General features: G+C 38.0%; 1 protein-coding gene across 3 annotated transcripts in view; it reads left to right on the forward strand.

The window, feature by feature from the left end:
• The window catches only part of CEP112 (centrosomal protein 112), a 308,982-nt gene that overhangs the window by 21,100 nt on the left and 265,674 nt on the right, over positions 1–22,208 (forward strand). For all 3 annotated transcript variants that reach the window (XM_060763065.2, XM_060763067.2, XM_060763066.2), the window contains exons 6-8: positions 1,028–1,102; positions 5,507–5,554; positions 5,650–5,727. In XM_060763065.2, coding sequence (XP_060619048.2) covers positions 1,028–1,102; positions 5,507–5,554; positions 5,650–5,727 — 201 coding nt within the window. The remainder of the gene's footprint in view (positions 1–1,027; positions 1,103–5,506; positions 5,555–5,649; positions 5,728–22,208) is intronic.

Consider the following 22,208-nt stretch of genomic DNA (forward strand, 5'->3'; position numbering starts at 1 on the left):
ATCACTGGTTTAATTTGAGTCTTGTTTGTTTTTATGTCTATTTGTTTTACTCAATTGTATTTATATTGTGTTTTATCGTGTTTTATTTTATGTTCCATTTTTTGGCACCTTGTGCTGTGTGTAAGCTTCCCGAGGCCATTGGGGGAGATGGAGGTGGAATACAAGAGTGAAGTTGTTGCTGTTGTTGTTGTTATTGTTATTGTTATTGAAATGTTAGCCATCTATCAGTTTGAGGCATCCTCAAGCTGAGGCTCTCCAGCTTCCCCTACCTGTTGTTGGTTAGTTGTAGCTTATGGTAGCTTACGTGGCTACAGTAAGATAGGCACAAACTTTATTTATAACATTGTTTACCCCAGGCATGTTCTTATAAGCTGATAACAAAAATCTGTCTGCTACAGCCTTGGTTTCCTAGTGATTATGCTGGTAGAAAAACGTCCAGCTAGACATAGGGCGAACAGGAAGGAGGGCTGGAGAGATGTAAAGAGGCTTTGTCAAAAAGGGGTATCATTGACATAGGCTTTCTTAACTGAGGTACTATATGTCTGTTCTTCAAACAATTGCCATTTTTGCAGAGGAATGACCTATTGGTTTGACTTGGTATCTAGCTTATTATTTGCTTCTGACACTTCAATTTGCAATTTGTAAGTATAACTAAAGAAAACTTCAATATTGGGGGCTTCATATTAGTAATTGATCTTTCAAGCAGGCTCTTGTATAGAAATATCACAGCTTGACAAAGAGACCCTGTCATTAAAACTATTTGGTAACTTTTGCAGTAGAAGCAAATGATCAAAAATATGAAGAATGTATGAAGTTCTCGTTCAGGACCACTTGTACGTGCATAGGCTTATGCCAAAGTGCTAACAATACCATACTTTGTGAAGACGTGTACATTTTAAAGACATAGAACCAAAACGAGAAAAGCTGTAAATTTTGTAGAAAATAAATTTCTAGCATATGACACCTTTTGATCTTTGCTTTTTATCAATAATTGTTGTTAACATGTTTTATGTAAAATATATTTCAGGGGGACCATCGTTCAAAAAAATGTTCTTTGGATGACAGTGACTTTGAGACCCGTCTCAACAGCTGGAATCTTGGGGTAAACTTTCATTATTGGCTTCAGAATGAAATGTGTTGGTGTTTTTAGTGTCAGCATTTGATAGGGCCCAAAGGTTTAAAAAATGAAAAATTTAGTAAATTTTAACATTTTCATTTTTAAGCAACATAGCTGTCAAAATAGACCTCAAGGCAAGTTGACATGAAGATATTCTAGTCCACATAGATATGTAACATTTTAGAGAACATTATTAAATGAATCAAAAGCACAACTACTGCATTTATTTTTTACATAAGAACAACTATATTGGCACATATAAGAAAATCAATATTCTATATTGCACTCTAGATGTCTCTGGGAAGTTATTTGAACAGGAAATGAAAGCACCAGCAATCTTATTTATTTATTTATTTGTTTGTTTATTTGCTGTATTTATATACCACCTTTCTCACCCCTGAGGGGACTCAAGGCAATTTATAACATACTAATGGCAAAAATTCAATGCCAACATACAGTAAAACAAAGAAATCATAATAACTAATAACTACTGACCTAAAATTATTAAAACCATTAAACCTTCCACTACTGCTTCCCAGTATTTGGTATTCTGCATATACTGCCTTAGATCCCAGTGGTTCCGTACACCCATACACCTTTGGTAAAGCTGTATCCATTAATTAAAATCATAGATTTAATTGAGGAATGAACTGTATTCAGTGCTGAGTAAGGTTATGTTTGGGAGTTTTTAAAACAACAGATATTTCTAATATGATCTAATATAGCTTGTTTGCATGCCTTTAATCTTCTGTTAAAACTGAATATTGAGGTCCTTGGCCTAAATCCAAATATTAGTTCATGGCAAAGTAGATCCATTGAAGTCCATGGGAACCTTGTAGGTTAGCAGTTATTTAAATCCAATTGATTCAATAGGTCTGCTTTGCTTGAAACTAAGAATTTGATTGAGCTTTCTAGTTTTAGCATCTCAAGCACGTTGGCCAAGGCAATTTGGTGACCAAAGACCAAAGATCTCTTGTTCTTTTGATTTTTAAAAATACTACTTGGAGGCAAGGTTTGGCATTTATCCACTATCTTATCTTCTCTTTACCCTCCAGGCAATAATGCTTTAGGCCTCTGAAACTATTAGAAGGTGGGGAGAGTGTGGGACAGTCAGAACCAGTGCATTGCTTTTTAACAGTGACAGCTAAATTCAAGATGTCTGTAGAGCTGTAGTCCATGAAATCTAGTCCAAACTAGTTTGAGAATTTGAACATTGTTGAACATCTCTTAGTTTAAATCATGGATATTGATTAAATTATTTCCATAAACAACACCTGTAAATATAATGGAACATTCTAAATATTATTGAAATGTTTATTGTCTTAACAATAAGTTGGAGTGCAGTCAGCTCTCCAAATTCATGCCGGCTACATGACTTTGGAGGCGTCTACGGACAATGTCATCTCTTTGGCTTAGAAATGGAGATAAGCACCACCCCCCAGAGTCAGACACGACTAGACTTAATGTCAAGGGAAAACCTTTACCTTTTTAAGGGCGCATGGAGGTTAAAGACTGTGAAACTGTTTCCCTGTTGGTGTATATTCTTTTATTATTCCGTGGTATAATATCACTTCTCTAGTCCTGTAGAATTGTTGAACCTAGTAAGTTTAAGAAATTCAGAAATTCTGAAATGTAATGTTCCCAAGAGAGTCTCTGTACTCAAAATATCATAAGTTTTTCTTCATATAGAATACCAATCTGCCTAATGGGGCAAATACGTTTAAACATTTAGCATTTGTGTTTTTTTTTTTTTATATCTCATGGTTTTTTTTTTAAATAGGCAGCATTTATTGTGACTGTGGCATAATTTGGAAAATAAAAAAAATTGTAGATGCATAGCTGGAAAAGACTGAACATTGAGACACACAATGTTTACAGATCTGTTTGAATGAATGTAATCCACAAGGTTACAGACTGGAAGGATTTAACTTCAAAGTACTGTTCTCTCTAAATTGGAAAATGCAAAACTGCAGAGAGCAACCACCCAGCCACATTTTGTTCATTTGTAAACAAGTGATGTTTACCTTTCCCACTTATAGCTTTACGTTATTTTAGAACCCATTTCTTGCATTTCATGCCAAATAAAATATGCAAAGTAGCTGTCAATTTTCATTTCCATTAATAGCTGTGTGTCTATTTGCATACATCGTTTTGGAAGTGAAAACTTTTTTAGAAATTAAGTACTTTTTATATGGAAGATGGGGATGCAGGAAAAAACAAATCCTGAAAGCTGTTTCCTTCATTTTCTTTCTTCAGAATGCCAATTGAAGTTGATTGGTTCTTTACAAGAGTTAGGGAAATGTTTTAAAACTTTAGTCAATGTTTATAGAACACTTTCTAGTCAGAGCATTAAAGTAAAATGAAAGATAAGTTCTGTCTGCACAGTTAGAGTATTGTAATTTGCTGTGAACCGCTTTGAGTCCCCCCCGGGGTGAGAAAAGCTGTATATAAATGAATTAAATAACAACAACAACAACAACAACAACAATAACAGCACCCCCTACTTTCCTGCCATTTTCTTCAGACAGTATAAATGGCCCTAACTGAACCAAAATATATAAATAGGAGTCATTGTGGTTCTTGGATGGGAGAACTGAATGATGGTTGGAATATATTGTTTAGGTTTTATTATTTCAAAGCCACAGTGATCAACAATATTTTTAGACATGTATCAGATCTGAAAATATATAATCACACATTAATGTCTAGTGTGCATGTATGTTGGTAACTGCTTCGGAGATTCTTCCATGCAGTGTTTTAAAATATTTGTGCTTCATGCTCTCCTTTGTTAACCCGAGTAAAAAGGAAGAAAACCTTCAGTTCAAAATTCTGATAATTTCAATACTGCAAAATTGAGAGAAAAAAAAAAGATATTAATAATTTTTCCTTAATTGTGTGCATTCAAATGGAGAGGTTTCAGATACTTTAGATGTATACACAAAATGTGACATCGAAACTGGACTTCCTTCATGGCATCTAATTCAACTTGATGTATGTCTTAAATTTATCATCTGGTTTTCAACTTGCATTCTTCATTGATGGCTTCCCATGGATGATATGTGAAATGAATATTACTAGGCTTGGGCAATGAATGGTTCTAAATGATTCTAAAGTACTTACAAAACTAAAGTTCTGGTGGTGACAAATTCAGAACTCTAACAAAACTTTCAAAATTTAATTATTATTTCATTATTGGCGATTTTTATGACAGAACCAATTAGGAACTGCCATTTATAATGAAATTTTGAGAGTTTTGTTAGAGTTTTGAAATTTTCACCACCAGAACTTTAGTTTTGTAAGTACTTTAGAACCATTTATAACCATTCATTGCCCAGGCCTAAATATTACATATAGTCCCCCTATTACAAGAGGCAAATTGATCTAGATCAAGGGTAGGGAATGATACTTGGTACTCAGAGGGGCCAGGAGGTGCTTTTAATGCTGGTTTTGCTCCAAGAAGGCCAGGCCATGCCTCCTTTCTCATCGCTTCCTGCCCTCCATCCCTCGCTGCCTCTTGCCTTCTTGCTTTGCCTTAGTGGCACCCTTCCTTCTTTCCTGCCTTTTTGCTTTTGCAGAAGCCCAGTGCCTCCACCACCAGCTCCACCTCCTCTCGGTGCAGCTGCCCGCCCTCCAGCGCAGCATCATTAAGATGGTGGGAGACAGACGGGGTGCCCTGGGGCATGTGCAGAATGCCCCCCTTCCTCCCTCCCTTGCCCTGACCGGTGACCTGCATGTCTCCATGAAGCGGGCCGGAGGAGGAGAAGTGGTGGTAACAGCAGCCTCCTCTGGCCCACTCAATTGAGCCGAACGCCAGTCAGTTTCAGAGCCTTTTTCTCTCAGTCTCCCGCCCTGGCTTATACCTCCACTCAAATATAAGCTGAGGGGGGGCTTTTTCAGCCCCCCAAAATGGCTGAAAAACCGGGTTATATACAGTACATGAGATTACTATCATATTGTGATACTCTAAAAAATAGAAGACCACACTTTGTGTCTTTGACAAGAGAAACCGATGAGCTGTTGAACTGTTGAAAGTGTAAAAAGATAGCTGTTTTTGAGGTCTGTACAATGACAGGTGTGCTTACCAAGTAAATTTGGGCTTTTAGGTAGCTAGCCTCCTACTTTAGCCTATAGGATATTGTGAAGATACAAATACAGATAGCATGTATGCTGGCTTGGGTCCTGTGAAGGAAAGGTAGATACACATGTAATAAATATATCCAAATAGTCAAAATATACTATATGTTATCAGTTGCAACAGTGATATGAGGGAATGCTTTTTTCTCACAAAAGATGAGATTACAATTAATATAGGTACTCTCCTTTATTTTTCTGATGGATATTAATATAATGGGCCTATTTATTATTTCTGTGTTAATATCTCTTTTGCAGCTTGAAAATCCCAGATATTTACGTGAGAAGCCTATACCCCTGGCATTGGTAAGTAGTGCATTTTTGTAACACTGGTAATTTTTTTCTACTCATCAATTGTCCTCATACCTGGTTCTGAGTATGTACATTTATTCTTTCAATAGATGTCACCTAAAATAGACATGATGAAAAATAGCACTTCTCTGGACGAACAGACACTGTTCCATATACATGAAAAAGAGGTAATTTAAAAAGTATTACTGTTATTTCAATTTCATATTTCTTGGCAAATAGAAAAAAAGTTGAAATAAAGCTTAAATCACTTTTTGGTGGGCTTTGTTTATTGTTTACTTAAATTAATACATGGAGTGTATTATTTTAAAGCAGTGGTTCCCAAACTTACTTGGCCTACCGTCTAGAAATCAAATTTTCTAAATCTTCCCTTCTTTCTTTTATGCTTTCATTGCCTCTTACAATTATTCATCGCCCCCAAATGCACCTGTGGCCATTACCGCCCCCCCCCCCCCCCCCGAATCACTGCAGTGTCCACCAGTGGGTGGTAACTCCTACTTTGGGAATCACTGTTTTAAAGTGATAAAAATGTAAACATGGTGCACTCAAGTGTCCTGTGAATGGTGTTCAGGCAGACTAATGTAGATGGAAACATGCAATAAGAGCTGAAGCAGGACAGATCATTCAATATGGAAGGCTGTTTCAAAAGAATGAAACAGGAAAGTATGACTGGCTTTTATCTTGCAAAGGCTGGCGAACCCATTGATGATGTTGTTAGAGAGGAGGCATGCTTTTTGGATTCCCTTTGCAGCCTCTACTGTTACCTCTCTCATGCTTTACTGTGGTCTTTCAGTACTTATAACAGATTTTGTGAGTAAAAGACCTCTCCTGATAATGCTGGAATAAGGTAATCATGGTTAGCTTAGTCTAAGCATGCTGATGCACTTTAAAAGAAAACTATTTTCTCATACAAGTCATCACTAGTGCAGGGCAGGCAATCTAATCTACAATAGACATAAACAGTGGTTGGAGATTGTACTTCAGAACACTGATAACACAAAGTTGTCTTTTACTGGATTGCATGATTTTAATTGGTTTTACTAATTAATGTTCAATTAATTAATATTCAACTAATTAATGTTCAATTGCATGGTTTTAATTGTATTTGTTTATTTTTATATTTAAAAGTATTGGCATCGAATTGCTGCTTGCTATAAGGCTGCCCTGAGTCTCCTTTTAGGTTGAGAAGGGTGGGATAGAAATATGTGAAATCAATCAATCAATCAATCAATCAATCTGCACGAGAGCAATCTAGGTGTTAAAGGATTGAGATAATTTGTTACTTCCAGAAAAAGTAATGTGTGGTATGACAAAGTAGTCTCTATCAGATGGTTTCCAAGTCAACATGCTTAGTCTGAATTTATATCAATGGTAGACAATTGTGTTTTATCCAGAGTCATTTTTTGGTCTTAGGATCTTTTAAGGGGGCACACAAACTGCAAAAAATGTTCTCCCCCGAACAATATTAAAAGAGAGTAAAAAAACAGCATAAATAACCCATTTTCTGGCTTTCAATAGTCTCTTTTTCTGTATTTGTGATTGGGGTGATCATTCATTGCTCTTCAGAAATCTATTGAAAAGATGAAATCCTGCTCTTACAGAGTTCCGGAAAGGACAGTTTACCTATTTTTTTAAGGGCCTCCTAAAAGTGGGGCTCAAAGATAACAAAGTCTAGACAGCTGAAAAACAACAAAATCAGATTTTGGGATGTCACATGATATACCACCCTTCCCGTCCAAGCCTGCATTATGTCTTCCACTGATTTAAATAATAATCTCGTAATAATGAAATAGCACAGGGTGGTTTCTGTACAACTACTGTATATACTTGTGTGTAAGCTGAGGGTAGGTTTTAGGGCTGAAATTATAGATTTTTATATAAAACCCTCAGAGAGGGGGAAGCACCATGGCCACCTCAGCAGGGTAGCAGCTAGTCATGTGCATTCGGGACTTACCTTGATCCATTTTGTGTCCTGGCTTTTGGAGGGGGTCCCAATCCATTTTTGTCTGATCCTCCCAAAATTGGCCCATTTTTGGGTGTGTGTGTGTGGGGGGACTTTACCTGTAGGCCCAAAGTGCCTGGGCTTATGAGTGCAGGCTTTGGGCCTACGCATCCGGGCCTCGCAGGGCTTGCAGCTGAGTGCCAAGTAAGTAGTGCTTCTTACTCGGTGCTTGGCTGCAGAACCTGCCAGGCCTGGGCACATAGTACCAATGTGCCAGGGTGCCTGCAGCCGAGCCAAGTAAGGAGCGCTCCTTAGTTGGTGCTTGGCTGCAGGCCCTGCCAGGTCCCAGGGAATCGATCTGAAAAGCAGGCTTGAGCTGGTACCTGCTCCCGCCTGCCTTTCGTTTTGATTGTATTTTTGTTTCAGGAGGAGCCTTTCCGTTTCGTGCTATCTGAATAGACAGAACAAAAAGAAACATGAATAAAACAAATGGGACAAATTTCAGGCCCATGACTAGTAGCGGCTCTGGCTGTCAGCACCATTTCTCAACACAGACATTCAAAAAAGCAAGAAGTGATGCTATACCACCGAGAATACAAGGGGTTGGGGCTACTGTTAGATTCTTTTTGGGAAGGACTAAGTTGTTTCCTTTTGCAACTCTCTTCATAGAAGAGAATGGTTCCTTTTAAGGTACAGTACTCACAGTGACTTGTGAATAAGTTGACCTAAGGGTTTTTTGGGGGGGTTGATATTTTGACTAAAATGTCTAGACTTATACATGTAAGTATACAGTATACATATAAGTATGCACTTTTACAGTATATAGAGTAATGGCCATAAAGTAATATTAAAAAGATTCCAGTTCTTTTTATATTGCTTTTGGACTTTTCTCTAAAGAAAGCTATACAGCAGTTTTCAAGGCCTTCTAGTCCTTAGCACAAGATTAGCATTCTTAGGTTGCATTGAAGTCTGTGGGACTTAATTATGTGCAATTCTGTTCAGGAATGCAGCCAACATTTTCACAGATTAAATCAAGGAATAAAATATTTTTTAAAACAAAAGGATAATGGCAATTAGTGCCTCTGTCCCCAGTTTTTAGTCACTTTTGATCCATGTTATTCTTGGGTTCTTGCTGGTGACTGCTATTCTGGTACTTTTTCCTTTTTGGAATATATCATGTAGAATAATTAAAAGAGGCTGTGCTTTTTTTGATGTTTTTGCCATGAATGTAATGAAATCTTTACTTTCTGAGATGACATATTCACACAGAAATAAACACCCCGGTTGTACCACATTTATACATTTAAAAGAAGAAATGTCTCCTGAACCTGTTCATATACTGTATATAAGATTATTCTTAAATTTGTTGTGGTTTTGTGTCTTTTCCACACCCTGAGTTATTTTTTGTTGTCTGCCGATAGCTCACATGTATTTTAGTGTGTGGTTTCTATAAGAAGCTTGCAAATACAACATGGTTTGGTATGTAGTTTAAGATGTGACTAAATGGCAACCTAGCTAAAATTAACGGACATACGTAGTAAGCAGTCCCATGGTAAATGTGTTGTGGTTTACCTTTTGCCTCTCCCACCCAAAGTGTCAATACTTAAAACACGGGATAGAGCACAAATGTGCCACTGAAAAGAAGACAGTATTCTATGATACATATAAAATCATTTTGTGAAAAACATTTTAAATGTTTTTCTAATGTGTATAAACTTTGTTTGAAGAAAATCACTATGTACGTACAGCTCTTTCCTTGGGCTCTTTCCCTCATTCTGATAACTTTGTGTTGAGAGTCTTGTGTTCCTTTAGGCTTGAAAGTGAAGTTTCCTATACAGTGATGGATCTTCCACAGTAAATACGTTTTCTCTGAGTGTGAAGGTTTCTCGTGTAACATGGCTAAAAACAAATTCTGTTATAACTTATCATAAGCTCTCAGATGTCCTGCAGTGATTACCCTGTATATTTACATATATGTCTATATACGCATGTATAATCAATCCTGCAAAAAAAAAAAACTGGGCTGTGTTATCCATAGGTCACTGTGAGTACTGTACCATATCTCTTGTCAAAAAAGGAAGTATCAAAAAAGGGGTGGAGATGTAAAAGAGAACCTAAAAGTTGTACTTGCCTCTCTTTGCCGTGGCACCACTTCTTTCCCCACCCCTTTTGGGATCCCTGGGTGGGGAAATTGTGGTACCAGCAGGGGGAAGAGGTGGCACTGGTGCTTTCTCCTCACTGCAGAATGACCCTCAACTTATCCATGAGTTGTATCAAAATCCATAATTTGGGGCCCCAACCTTTACTCCTACTTCCTTACATTGTCTAGTACTCTTTTTGACTGGGTCAAAGCAGGGCTTCTGGTAGTCCTCAGTCTTGAGTAGATATATATATATATTGGGGGGGGGGGTGTTCCTTTGACTGTAGAGATCCTAAACAATTTAGGGATTTAAATTCTACCACTACTATTTTTCTTGGAGCCATCAATCCACAGAACCCCCCCCCCCCCCCCGCCCCCATTTCCATCTTAGATTGACCTCAGGGCATATTGATTATCTGAATGACTATGTCTTCCCATATGAGTTTGCCTCAGATTTTAAAACTAGCACTTATCTCAGTCTTGTCATCTACAGAGACATATTTGGTTGAAACTCCTTTACTAAGGAGGCTAGAATGATTTCTTGTCCTTTTGTTGGCAAGTGAAGACTTTTCAAAATTTTTCATAGGCTTTAAAAATCCGTTTTATAAAGAAAGGGCTTTGACTACTTGCCTTTTTAATAGATATTTTATATGGCTTTTAATTCTATAGATTGTTAATTACATTTCAACAATAACATTAAAATCTATGTATGTTTTTATTGTTTATCTATTTTAGGGGGAAGGCGGGATATTAATAAATTGGTGGTGATAATGATTTTGTGTATGTATTAGAGCTGGTCCCACAATATATTACACAATTGTAACTCCTTTCATCATCATCGGCGATCACTTGTGTCCAAGTACAATTGCCTTCCAAGTGTAGGGTTTTGGTGGTGGGTCCATAGGTGACTGTAAAGACCTATTTCTTGACCTGCCTGTTCTTCCGCAGTGAGGACATGGATTTCCAGGTGAAAGGTGGTCCCAGTCAGGGTTGGCTTGACATGTCTTCACCTTGACATGTTTCTACCTTTCGCCCTCCATTTGTGCCTCTTCGAATTCCACAGCACTGTTGGTCACAGCTGGCTCAAGGGCCAGGGCTTCCCAGTTCTTCGTTTCTATGCTACAGTTTTTAAGGTTGGCTTTAAGCCCAGCTTTACATTTCTTTTTCTGTCCACCAACATTCAGTTTTCCATTCTTGAGCTGAGCATATAGTAACTGATTTGGGAGACTGTGATTGGGCATTTGGACAACATGGTGAGTCCAGCAAAGTTGATGGCAAAGGATCATCGATTCAGTGCTAGTGGTTTTTGCTTCTTCCAGCACGCTGACATTTGTCCACTTGTCTTCCTAAGAGATTTGCAGGCTTTTTTGGAGGCAATTCTGATGGAATCGTTCCAGAAGTTGAGTGTGATGTTTATAGCTGGTCCACGTTTCGCAGGGATGTAACAGGGTTCGGAGGACAATAGCTTTATAAACAAGCATCTTGGTATTCCTACAAATGTCCTGATCTTCAAACACTCTCTGCTTTATTCGGAAAAATGCTGCACTTGCAGAGATCAGATGGTTGTATTTCAGTGTAAATGTTGATTTTTGTGGTGAGGTGGCTGATATGGTAGTGGAAATTGTCAACGTTTTCAAACATTACACGATTAAATTGTATTTCTGACATTGCAGAGGGATTGGCTGGTGCTTGCTGATAGAGCAATTTGGTTTTCTCAATGTTCAGTGAGAGGCCAAGCTTTTCGTATGCTTCTGCAAAGATGCTTAAAGTGTCTTGTATGCCTTCTTCTGAATGAGCACAGACTACATTATCATCAGCATATTGGAGTTCTAAAACAGATGTTGTTGTGACCTTGGGTTGGGCTTTCAGTCTGCTGAGGTTAAATAGCTTGCCATATATCTGATAGATGATTTCCACGCCAGTAGTTGCTTCTCATCAACAACATGCAATGTCATAGTGATGAAGGTGGAGAATAAATGTTGAGGCAATAACACATCCCTGTTTGACACCTGATTCCACCTTAGATGAGTCACTTTGGGAGTCATTGCTGTCCAAGACTGTTGTCATCATGGAGAAGCTACAGGGTGTTCACAAATTTGTCAGGCCACCTGAGTTTTTGGAGGATGTTCCAGAGAGCACTCCGATTCACTGTGTCAAATTCCTTTGCAGTGTCAATGAATGCCATGTTCAGAGAGGTTGATTTTGATCCCTACATATTTTTTTGGTGCTGTCATGAGGTGACGATCATATCCACTGTTGCTCTGGAGGAGCGGAAGCCATTCAGGGATTCTGGGAGGATGTCTTCTGAAATAGGTAGAAGGTGGTTTGCAAAGATTCTTGTGAGGATTTTCCCAGCGGAGGTTAGAGGAAAGATACCTCGATAGTTTCCACAGTATTCTTTCCCTCTTTTTTAAAAGGGTGATGATGGTGGCATCTTTGAAGTCTGCTGGGATTTTCTCAGTCACCCACAGTTCTTCAATGAGCTGGTAGAGTTGTTGTGTCAGCTCAGGTCACCCTCTTTAAACATTCCAACAGGGATCCAATCAGGTCCACTGGCTTTGTTATTTTTAGTTGGCTGATGGCTTTGCTGACTTCCTGCAAACTAAGCAGTGCTGCAAGCTCATCCTTGGTTTGTTGTTGCAGGACTTGTGAGATAACCTCTTCGGCCATGTTATTAATGTATTGTCGAAGGCTTTCATGGCTGGAATCAATAGGTTCTTGTGGGTTTTTTCGGGCTATAGGGCCATGTTCTAGAGGCATTTCTCCTGACGTTTCGCCTGCATCTATGGCAAGCATCCTCAGAGGTAGTGTTATTGTTATGTTATTGTTTATCTGATTTAGGGTACAACTAGTTTAGGGTAAAACTATCTTAATTCACCCTTTAAATTCATTTTAATTGGATCACATCCAAATTATATCGGCTCCAATGTCCTCAGTCTCAGCAGCTGGTCAAATTCTAGGTTATTTCAGTAAATAGTCAGGGAGCTAGAATGGTAGACTTTTGACAACACTGGGTTCCTTTAGAAAATTGATTATTATTCAGCTATATCTACTAGTGTAATGGGGAGTTTAATGAAAATTTCATACTGTAGCTTTGAGCATGAATGAAATATGGGCTGCAAAGCATTCTGCAGATCAAACTGTGATAAAATAGATGGGAATTATTATTCCAAAATTTAATACACTAACATTACCTTGAAAAACAATTTCTTGTATAACCCTTTTTAATATTGAATAGTGTACTTGCCATCACATTTAAATTAATTGTTCACTTTTTAAAAAACAACACATATTTGCCAAAATGATCTCTAGAGCAGTGTTTTGAAATAGCAAGGAAACATTACATATTAAATGATCTAATGCCATTAGTACTTAACATTATTCTTCAAAGTAACGTTGTTGCCTTGTTATGTTATCTGCACTTACAAGCAATTTAGCTTCTCGTTACGCATTAATTCATTGATTTGCTATAGGAAATAATATTCATAATATAGTTTCCCCTTCTTTGTGTTAACTATTTTCCTTCCCCCATTTTTGGAGCTCTTAATTTGTACTTTCTTGTACCCAGAGACAAGAAAGGCCCTGCTTTCAGTTCCGCCTTCTTTGCAGGCGCGACTGGTTGGAATGAGAGACAGGGCCTTCTCAGTGAGGGCCCCTTGATTATGGAACACCTTCTCCAGGGAGATTAGACTGGCCTCCTCCTTCCTGGTCTTCAGAAAAAGAGTGAAAACCTGGTTATGGTACCAATGATAAATTTACACGAGGTATTAAGGCTAAAAAAGGAATTTGGAAAATAGGGGGGGGGGTATTTATAAAATATGTGTTTGCTGAAGGGCAGGGGAGGAAATCTACAGTGGAAATAATGATGTTTTGGAAATAATATATTAAGTGGGTGGGTCCAGGGAGAGGTAGCACCCATTTTTATTTATTTTGAGGAGCTTATTTTGTGGTTAATATCTTAAAACTGGTAAAAATGTTGAACCTCAACTCAGCTCTATGAAAACATAATAGAAGTTCCGTTATTCTCATTTTTTAAAAATCAAATTAAAAATGAATAATAGCATAAAGGAACCACAAAAATGACAACTATTATGTACTATGAACATACATTTTTCAATTGTTATTTCCACAATAGTTTGATAGCATATACTTTCTCATTGCTCTAGGAGTGCTAGACAGAGCCAATAGCTCAGATAACAGTAGGTTTTGTAAGTTTGTTCTTAAGTTGAATTTGTATATAAGTCTGAACAGGTACATTTTTAAAGTGTAACTCCAACCAAAAATATATATTTTTAGCTTTAGATAGCATAGGGAAGTGTTAACACCCATGTGGCGTTTGTTTTGCTGTCATTGCCCCTGTTAAGAAGATTTCACCTGCCTTTCTGTCCCTGTGACAACTGGATTTTGAAAATGTTGGTTATCGTGGAAACAAGGATAGGCAATACAACATCAGTGGAGACATCTTTTCCCCATGTTAACTATTACAGTACTGAATTTCTCTTCCTATGGATAAATTTCCTCTCAGTTCTTGTTGTCCTATCCCCATCTGTAACTAGGAGTTGTGTGTAAGTCAGATGTTTGTAGTTTATGGACTATCTGTACTGGAATTCGGGTGAGCCTGAAGAAAAAAACCCTCTGTCTTATCTAGCCTTCCTAGTTGATGTGGAGATTGTTGTTGTACCATGAACATGGGAAATATAGAGTATGTGACCCAGTTTTATTTTATTTTAAACTTACTTGTCCAAACATATCTCTATGATCCGGATAGAGAGCTAAGATCTGTTGGGGGAAGCCCTGGTCTTGGTCCCACTCCATTCTAATCATGACTGGTAGGGACAAGAGACAGGGTCTTCACAATGGTGGCCCCTCGACTATGGAACGACCTCCTCAGGGATATCAGACTGGCCCCCTCCCTCCAGGTCTTCAGAAAAATAATGAAAACCTGGTTATGGGATCAGGTGTTTGGATAGGCATTGGATGGTGCAATAGAGAATTGGCAAAACTGTATCAATAAAAATGATAACACTTTAATTTGGTATCGTGGTTTTAATTAGTTTTATAGTTGTTTATATGTTTTATTGCATTTTTGTACATGATGTATTGCTTTTTATATGATTGTATATGCGGCATTGAATATCGCCGTGTTGTAAGCTGCTTTGAGTCCCCCTTGGGGTGAGAGAAAGCGGGGTATAAATACAGTAAATAAATATATCTTACACAAGTTGTGCATTCCTTATCCAGAATCGAAATATCCAAAATGAACTACATAGGTGGCTGAGGTAGTGACATCCACCTCAGTGTCCACAAGCTTTGTTAAATGCAGAAAATTAAAAAAAAGGCTGCAGACAATGTGTGTCAACCCACTCAGCCCTCAACCTGAAATCCAAAACACTTCTGGTCCCAAGCATTTTGGTTAAGGGATACCCATGCTATGCCCTACCTTTCTCTGGACACATCTACTGCACCCAATTCCAGCACAGTCATCTCCTAACCATTGATTGGGTGTTTATTTTCAATCATATGCTTTTCCAGTTTTGAGATTCTTATGTTCAGGTTGTGAGTCAAAATGAGGTGTCAAGAATTGATGTGAAATAATCCCAGGCAAAACAAATTGTATGTACAGATGCATTTATTCTTATACATGCTAAGTTTTATAAAGCTTTTGAACATAGAGAAATGGAAGCAGGTATTAACAACTCTTGCTCTGTCATTGAAGAGATAGAAATATGATGTTACTTATGGATGAGCTCAGTTATAAGCAAAATCTTTATAGCTTTATGGGACAAAAGTATACTAGCAGTTGAAATTTTATACAAATGGAAGATTTTAAATAATGGCAACAAAAGGGTGGGTTAAATGGGTTAATAGGCTCATTGATTGTAACCTCTAACCTCTGTTCATAAACCATTCCTGCACCTGTTTTGACTCCCTAATAGTTAACATATGGCCTTTCTCGGTGATCATCACAAAACAGATCTCAGAACACTATCAATCAGCAATTTTAAGTAGCTCCTCTCTTTGTGCTTCTGACATTAATCAAACTGTTCTGTAAGTGTTAGCAATGAAAATTTGAGGAAAAAGTAACAAACACAGGCATATCTGTTTTCGGCAGTTCCAAAGCAACTGAGAACAGATGGTAGAAATGGCTCATTTCGAGAAAAGAGAAAGTTTCCTTTGAACTCCACCCATCTTGAATGCCACCCACCCATAAAATCAAAAGAGAAATGTTCTTATTTACATTCTGAGGACCGTAAGACCAAACATGTTGTTAGAAATTGGTTTTGAACTTTGAGAGAAATAGAAACATGTCTGGCTCTATAATACCAGTATTGTTTTAGTGGTTATAAACAACTTTCAAACAATTGACTTACTTGATGTAAACTATGCTGTTTTAGGGCATTTTTTGTGTTTTTGTTCATTTTAAAGCTTCCATTCCACTACATGTTATATTTTATATGGCATTCAAAGACACCTTCCTCTTGCCTCTGAAGTAAATTTTAAATAAAGGAAGTTTTCAGTGAATAAAAAATAAATAATTTTTGGATTAATATTTTCTTATTTCTGTTAAACTGAGAAAACTGTTTCGTTTTAAAAAGAAACAGTTATTCTACAACCATTGATACAAATGTATGAATGGACATATTTCATATACGGTACTTGACGTTTGGAGTAATTTCTGTGCAGTGTTATGCCATCTTGTGGTTGGATAATTGTATGCTGGGAAGAAGTACTGACTAAATATTACTTTCCTTTTATCCAGGTTGTTTTATGGCAGCAGGGCAGATTAGATTTGACTGTGTTTTCTAAGTTTGGTGCTCTTGACTACCTATTACTGAGTGATTGCGAATATTGGCATCTTATTGAAATTTACAGAAAATATGCAGGGTTTTATGGTTCTAATTTAGAAATAGAGGCATTCTCTGGATGATTTTCTGAGCTACTCATACGCATGAGTTTTCCTTTTTGAGCAGTTGACTCAAGGCAGGAGTCCAAAGTTTTTCCTGTTGAAAATGCCAACTCCGATCTCTCTTGCATCAGTTGTTTAAAAAAAGTACTTTGCCAGCTGGTCAAGATTTTTTCACTCTAACTCAAACAGTTTTCCACCCCAAATTTGTCAGACCACATAACCAAGTATTTAAAAACCCCTGAAAGAACAGAAAAGATGTCGATGTTGATCCTGAGCGAGGAGACATATGTTTGTCTCAGAGAAAAATTGAGGCAAATGGAGGAAGAGCCAGCCTCTGCATCCTCTCTTTTGACTGCATTGCGTCAGGTCTCAGAATATGAAATGGACAGAAATAAAATTGATCAATTGGCCACTTTCTGACAAGATTATAAAAATATTTTTATTTGAGCAACAGTGAAACAGTAGGCAGAAAAACAAAAAGCCAAAATGAATGAAAGAACAGGTAAGACAGAACAGGTGGGTTAGTAAATTAACACAGGTACAAGTTGGAGTAAGTTAAACAGGTTGGAATGGCAAAAAAAAAGTTACCAGTAGTCACATTGATCTGACATGTTGGAATGGCACATTCTGAACAGAAGGGTAATGTTCTGATTAGGCAAGCTATTAAATATTCAGAAAGGCAGGAAAGCCCTGAAATGCTAGGTAATTATTACACCTCATGGAACGAACCATCTACTCACTTGGATAAAGGGGTTTTCTACAACAAGTGTAAATTTTCACCCTGCGAATGTGCAAATTGACTACTTCTTTTAGTTGCAGTCTCTAGCATATCCTGTACTCAGAGAACTGCAAATGCAAATGCTCTGCTCTCAGTTAGGGACAGCAGCAGAAACGCTTGCAGACATAGTATGTAGGAACAGCAGTTGCAAAGATCTGCAATGAGGAAAATAGTAGAACAACAGCAATGTAATGTGCATCCATTACATGGTACAGAAAAAAAATAATTAAGGGGGTGGTGGATAAGCAAAGGAGAGGAAGACTTCAAGCTAATACGAATTTCCAACAGACAGGTTTATCAAGTCCTATAGATGAACACAGTACTTCTGCCTTATGCATTAATGCAAGTGCTAATTTGAACAGTAAATCAAGTGGATTTTAACCAAATGAATTCAAATGCAAAGCATTTTCAAACATGTTTTCACAGCGGGGAGCAGCAGATTGGATAAGTTTAGGACAATTATATAATTTAGATACACATACATTAGACCGATTTAACAAAAAGAAGGGCGAAGAATACAGGAAATGTCAAAATCTATCCAAACATTTATCTTACTCTATAAACAGCTAAAATGCAAAGGGGAAAAAAATCTCAAAAGGATTTAAAGTCAGATTCAGAGGAGGAACATTTTATTTATGAAGGAAAGATTCAGATGACATACAGATCAATAGTGAAGATGAGTAATCTTCACATGCAGAGATGAAATTCTGACAGATTATTTAGGCTTTGGAATTTTAAATGTCATCTAAAGAAAGTATAGGTCCTTACAACATAGGGTTTAGACTCGGAGTATAAGAAAAATGTGAGTAAAGATGATAATGATAAATATTATATTAATGTTTTGGTTAAGGGTTTAAAAATAACAACTCAAAAATGTTGAATTACCAATACCTGGAGTTTTTGTAAAGATCTCATAAGCCTAGATAGAACAGGAGACACCATTCAGTATTAAAAGACTTCTGGGCTATAACCAGAAACTCTATCTGTTTAAAAATAAAATTATATATCAGTGTCTATTTTGGATGCCCTAATATTGACTTTGATTTTGAAATCTGTGGCCCTGAGGAAGTTGGTACAACATTGAAAGAATCAGAGAAAAGAATGGCTGAATCAGCATTAAGGCAGCTCCTTTTGCAATCAATTCCTCATTGGCTGTTTCATTGTTTTCAAGAGAAGCAGTTCTCTGGGTACAGGATATACTAGAGAATGAATATTTAACAAAACATACATTGCACTGTTCACTGAATAAGATTCAAAAGTCATTGGAGTATGTGATGCTTGAAATGGCACATCTGCATATCCAGCAACATCAGTCACAGTAACAATGGGAGAAAGAAAACTAAAGCACTGGGAGATGGACCAGAATGGTGTGGGATGGGTTCGTGAAATGATTTATAGTTTCCAAATCAGGACCTCCCTGAACCGCTGCTCTCTGGATAGCAGGTATCCCAGAAACAAGCAAAATACAGCTGAATCCTTTCTGCAAAAACACTCTTCAGCCAGTCTGTTAGCAGAGTCCAAGCATCTGCCATTTATCTACACACTGTTTAGTAAATTCATGGATTCGGGTTTTCATCCAAAATATCTGTAGGCTTTAATCTTCACCGTTGCAATATATAAAAAAGTACAATTAAAATACACAGATCCACTTTCATGCTTGTTCTTCTAAACAATCAGATCCACAGAGAATCACATACAGAATAGACAGATACTCAGAATGAGTCATGCAGGAGAGAGGAAGATGGAACCTTTAATTTACTTTTATAGCCACCTGCTGAAAGGTCTTCAGTAAAGGACAAACCCTTTGCAATACACCTCACATGATTATGACTCAGCCATTACCACATCTCCTTAGGTATTTCATCATGACATTCACAGTCATTACCCAGGTGCTTTCAATATGCCACGTCTTCATCAAACAGTATTTTTAAATGACTAGAAATGCAGTGCCATTTCTATGTAACACAGAAATGTACAGTTAATTTGGCAAATAGTTGATTTAGACAAGGCCATCTATTAGTAGGGAAGGCCTTAGAAAAATATTAATTGAGAGTAGGGATAAAAAACAAGGAATACCATTCCTGTAGAAAATGAAATTAAACAATCTTTGGTAGTACTCTTCCCTGCTTTTGTGGAGGGAGGTGATCTGGATAAGAGACAACAATAGTACAGGTCATGTTTCCAGTTCAGACAACAGAGACCTCAGGTAATAAGAAGAGGTGCAGACCATTCTGTGAGGGGTGACCAACAACAGGATTTCCAACAACTGACTTCCACACAATTCTGGATAATACATTTGTTAGATAAAGGGAATGTTGTGGATATAGTGTGTCTTGATTTCAGTAAGGCCTTTGACAATGTTCCCCATGCAATAAAAATGAAATGCACAGTTATAGGATGGGTGATACCTGCCTTGAAAATAGTACATGCAGAAGAGATCTAGGAGTCTTAGTGCACTAGAGGCTGAGCATAAGTCAACAGGTGATGCATCAGCTAAAAAAATGCCAATGCTGTTCTAGGCTGCTTCCATAGGAGTATTGTGTCTCAGTCAAGGGAAGTCATAGTCCCACTCTATCCTGCTTTGGTTAGACCTCACCAGGAGTACGGTGTCCTAATTGTGGGCACCACAGTTCAAGAAGGATATTAATAAGCTGGAACGTATCCACAGGACAGCAACCTGAATGGCCAAAGGTTTGGAAACCAAGCCATAAGAGAAATGGCTGAGGAAGCTGGGTATGTTTAGCTCGGAGAAAAGAAGGTTGAGAGGGGACATGATAGCCATGTTTAAGTATCTGAAAGGATGTTACATTGAAAGGGGAGCAAGCTTGTTTTCTTCAGCTCTGAAGACTAGGATACGGAGCAATGGATTCAAATAGGAGGAAAAGCAGTTCCATCTAAAGTAGATTTGGCAGCTCTTACTTTCTACTGATATTGCTTCTAAGCATGGCAGGGTCTTCTTTTCTGGAGGTTTTAAGTAGAGCTTGGGTGACCATCTATCAGGAGTGCTTTGAGCATGTTTTCCAGCATAGCGGAATGGGGTTTGACTGGCTGCCCTTGTTACCTCCTCTGATACTTGGATGATATTGTCTTTGACCATATAACTGGCTGCTGATACAAAGTGCAGGTTATTACCTATAAAGCCCTGAATGGCTCGGGTACTGCCTATCTTCATGACCCCCCCCCCCCCCCCAATGAACTGGCATGGGCTATAAGATCTGTTGAGGAGGCCCTCCTCTCAGTCCCGCTTTGAGCATGTTTTCCAGCATGGCAGAATGGGGTTGGACTGGCTGACCCTCCAATACTATTGGCTGCGAATAAGTTTCTGGTCCCATTTCAAAGTGCAGGTTATTACTTATAAGGCTCCGAATGACTCGGCTCCTGCCTATCTTTGTGACTGCACCCCCCCCCCCCCCCCCATGAACTGGCATGGGCTCTAAGATCTGCTGGGGAGGCTCTTCTCTCAGTCCTGCCACCATCACAAGTGTGGTTAGTGGGGACGAGGGAGAGGGCCTTAACGGTGGTGCCCCCAAGCTTTGGACTGCCATCCCCACACTGCACTCCTTTAACAAAGACTTGAAGAGGTGGCTATTTAAACAAGCTTTTGAGAATGCATAGTCCCTAGTTATTTTGTGTAACAGTCATGCAGCCTGCACTTATTCAATTCCCTTGACCTATTGTCTACAGCGTGGTCACATTTACAGCAGCTTGCTGCCATTGGTTGATGAGTGCAGTTTTATTGAGTTTTGTTTGGTGTTTTATATGCATATGTGTTTTTACTATGTTGTTTATTTTATGTTCTGTTTTTAAGCACCTTGTGGCATATGTAAGCCGCCCCAAGTCCCTTTGGGGAGATGGTGGTGGGATATAAGAATAAGGTTATTATTATATTATTTGATGGAATTGTGGGCATTGCAGTTATTGTAGGATACCAAATCATATTTTCCAAGAGGTCAAAGGATATATATATTCCCTCTTAATGATATAAAAGCAAAGATGAGAGGGAGATAGTTGGCAAGGAAATTCAAAATCTCTTACAGATCTTTGTCATAGGGAAGGTAATGCTAAAGTAGAGATTTAAAGGAATATATTCAATTTGTTTAACTATCTAAGCACAATGGCTGAAACAGGTCATTGCTAGATTTAAAGTACATGAATGAATTTGTGAAATAGAAGTATTTCAGGTTCCAAACTCTGCAAATCACCTTGGAGAATTTACATGCAAATGACTACAAGGTCTCAGATGATCTTTAGGGAGACTACGTGCACAATCAGATGAAAAGGATTTCCTGGAAATACCTATTATCACAGAGAGTATTATCAAGACATTTTGGCACATGGAAGTCATGCTTTTTCCAAACAACCTTTTACTAAACATCCTAATATAAACATGTTTGAGGGGCTATTCTGAGACCTCCTGCTATGGTTCACAGGTTCCCACGTTGAATTTAGTGTAAAATGCACTGACAAAACCTCAATTTGAGCCACTACAATATTTTTCTGAGGACAAAGAGACACTGACTTTAGATCTGACATTCATTCCACAAAATCTCTATATAAAAGGTTTAAATGGAACTATACACTTGCCAACCTTTTACTCAAAACCAACCCATCATTTGGAGAGACAGCGACATTCCTTAGATGTTAGGAGCGCTCAGAATTTATATCAACAGAACAAGTCCAATATGACACACAAAAGCCATGTTTGTTTCTTTTCATCTTAAGACTATGGGAGACAAAGCTTCAAACATTTTGTTGCAAAATGAATTATAGCCTGTATTTTTCTTGCTGCACAAAGATGCAGAGGGCTAAGCCTGTGTGGGCGCAGTGTGTTAGATTCATGGCCACAATCAAGGCCTTTTAAATGACTGCTTGTTTGTAAGGCAG

The sequence above is a fragment of the Anolis sagrei genome, chromosome 2 (assembly GCF_037176765.1).
Source record: "Anolis sagrei isolate rAnoSag1 chromosome 2, rAnoSag1.mat, whole genome shotgun sequence".
NCBI lineage: Eukaryota > Metazoa > Chordata > Lepidosauria > Squamata > Dactyloidae > Anolis > Anolis sagrei.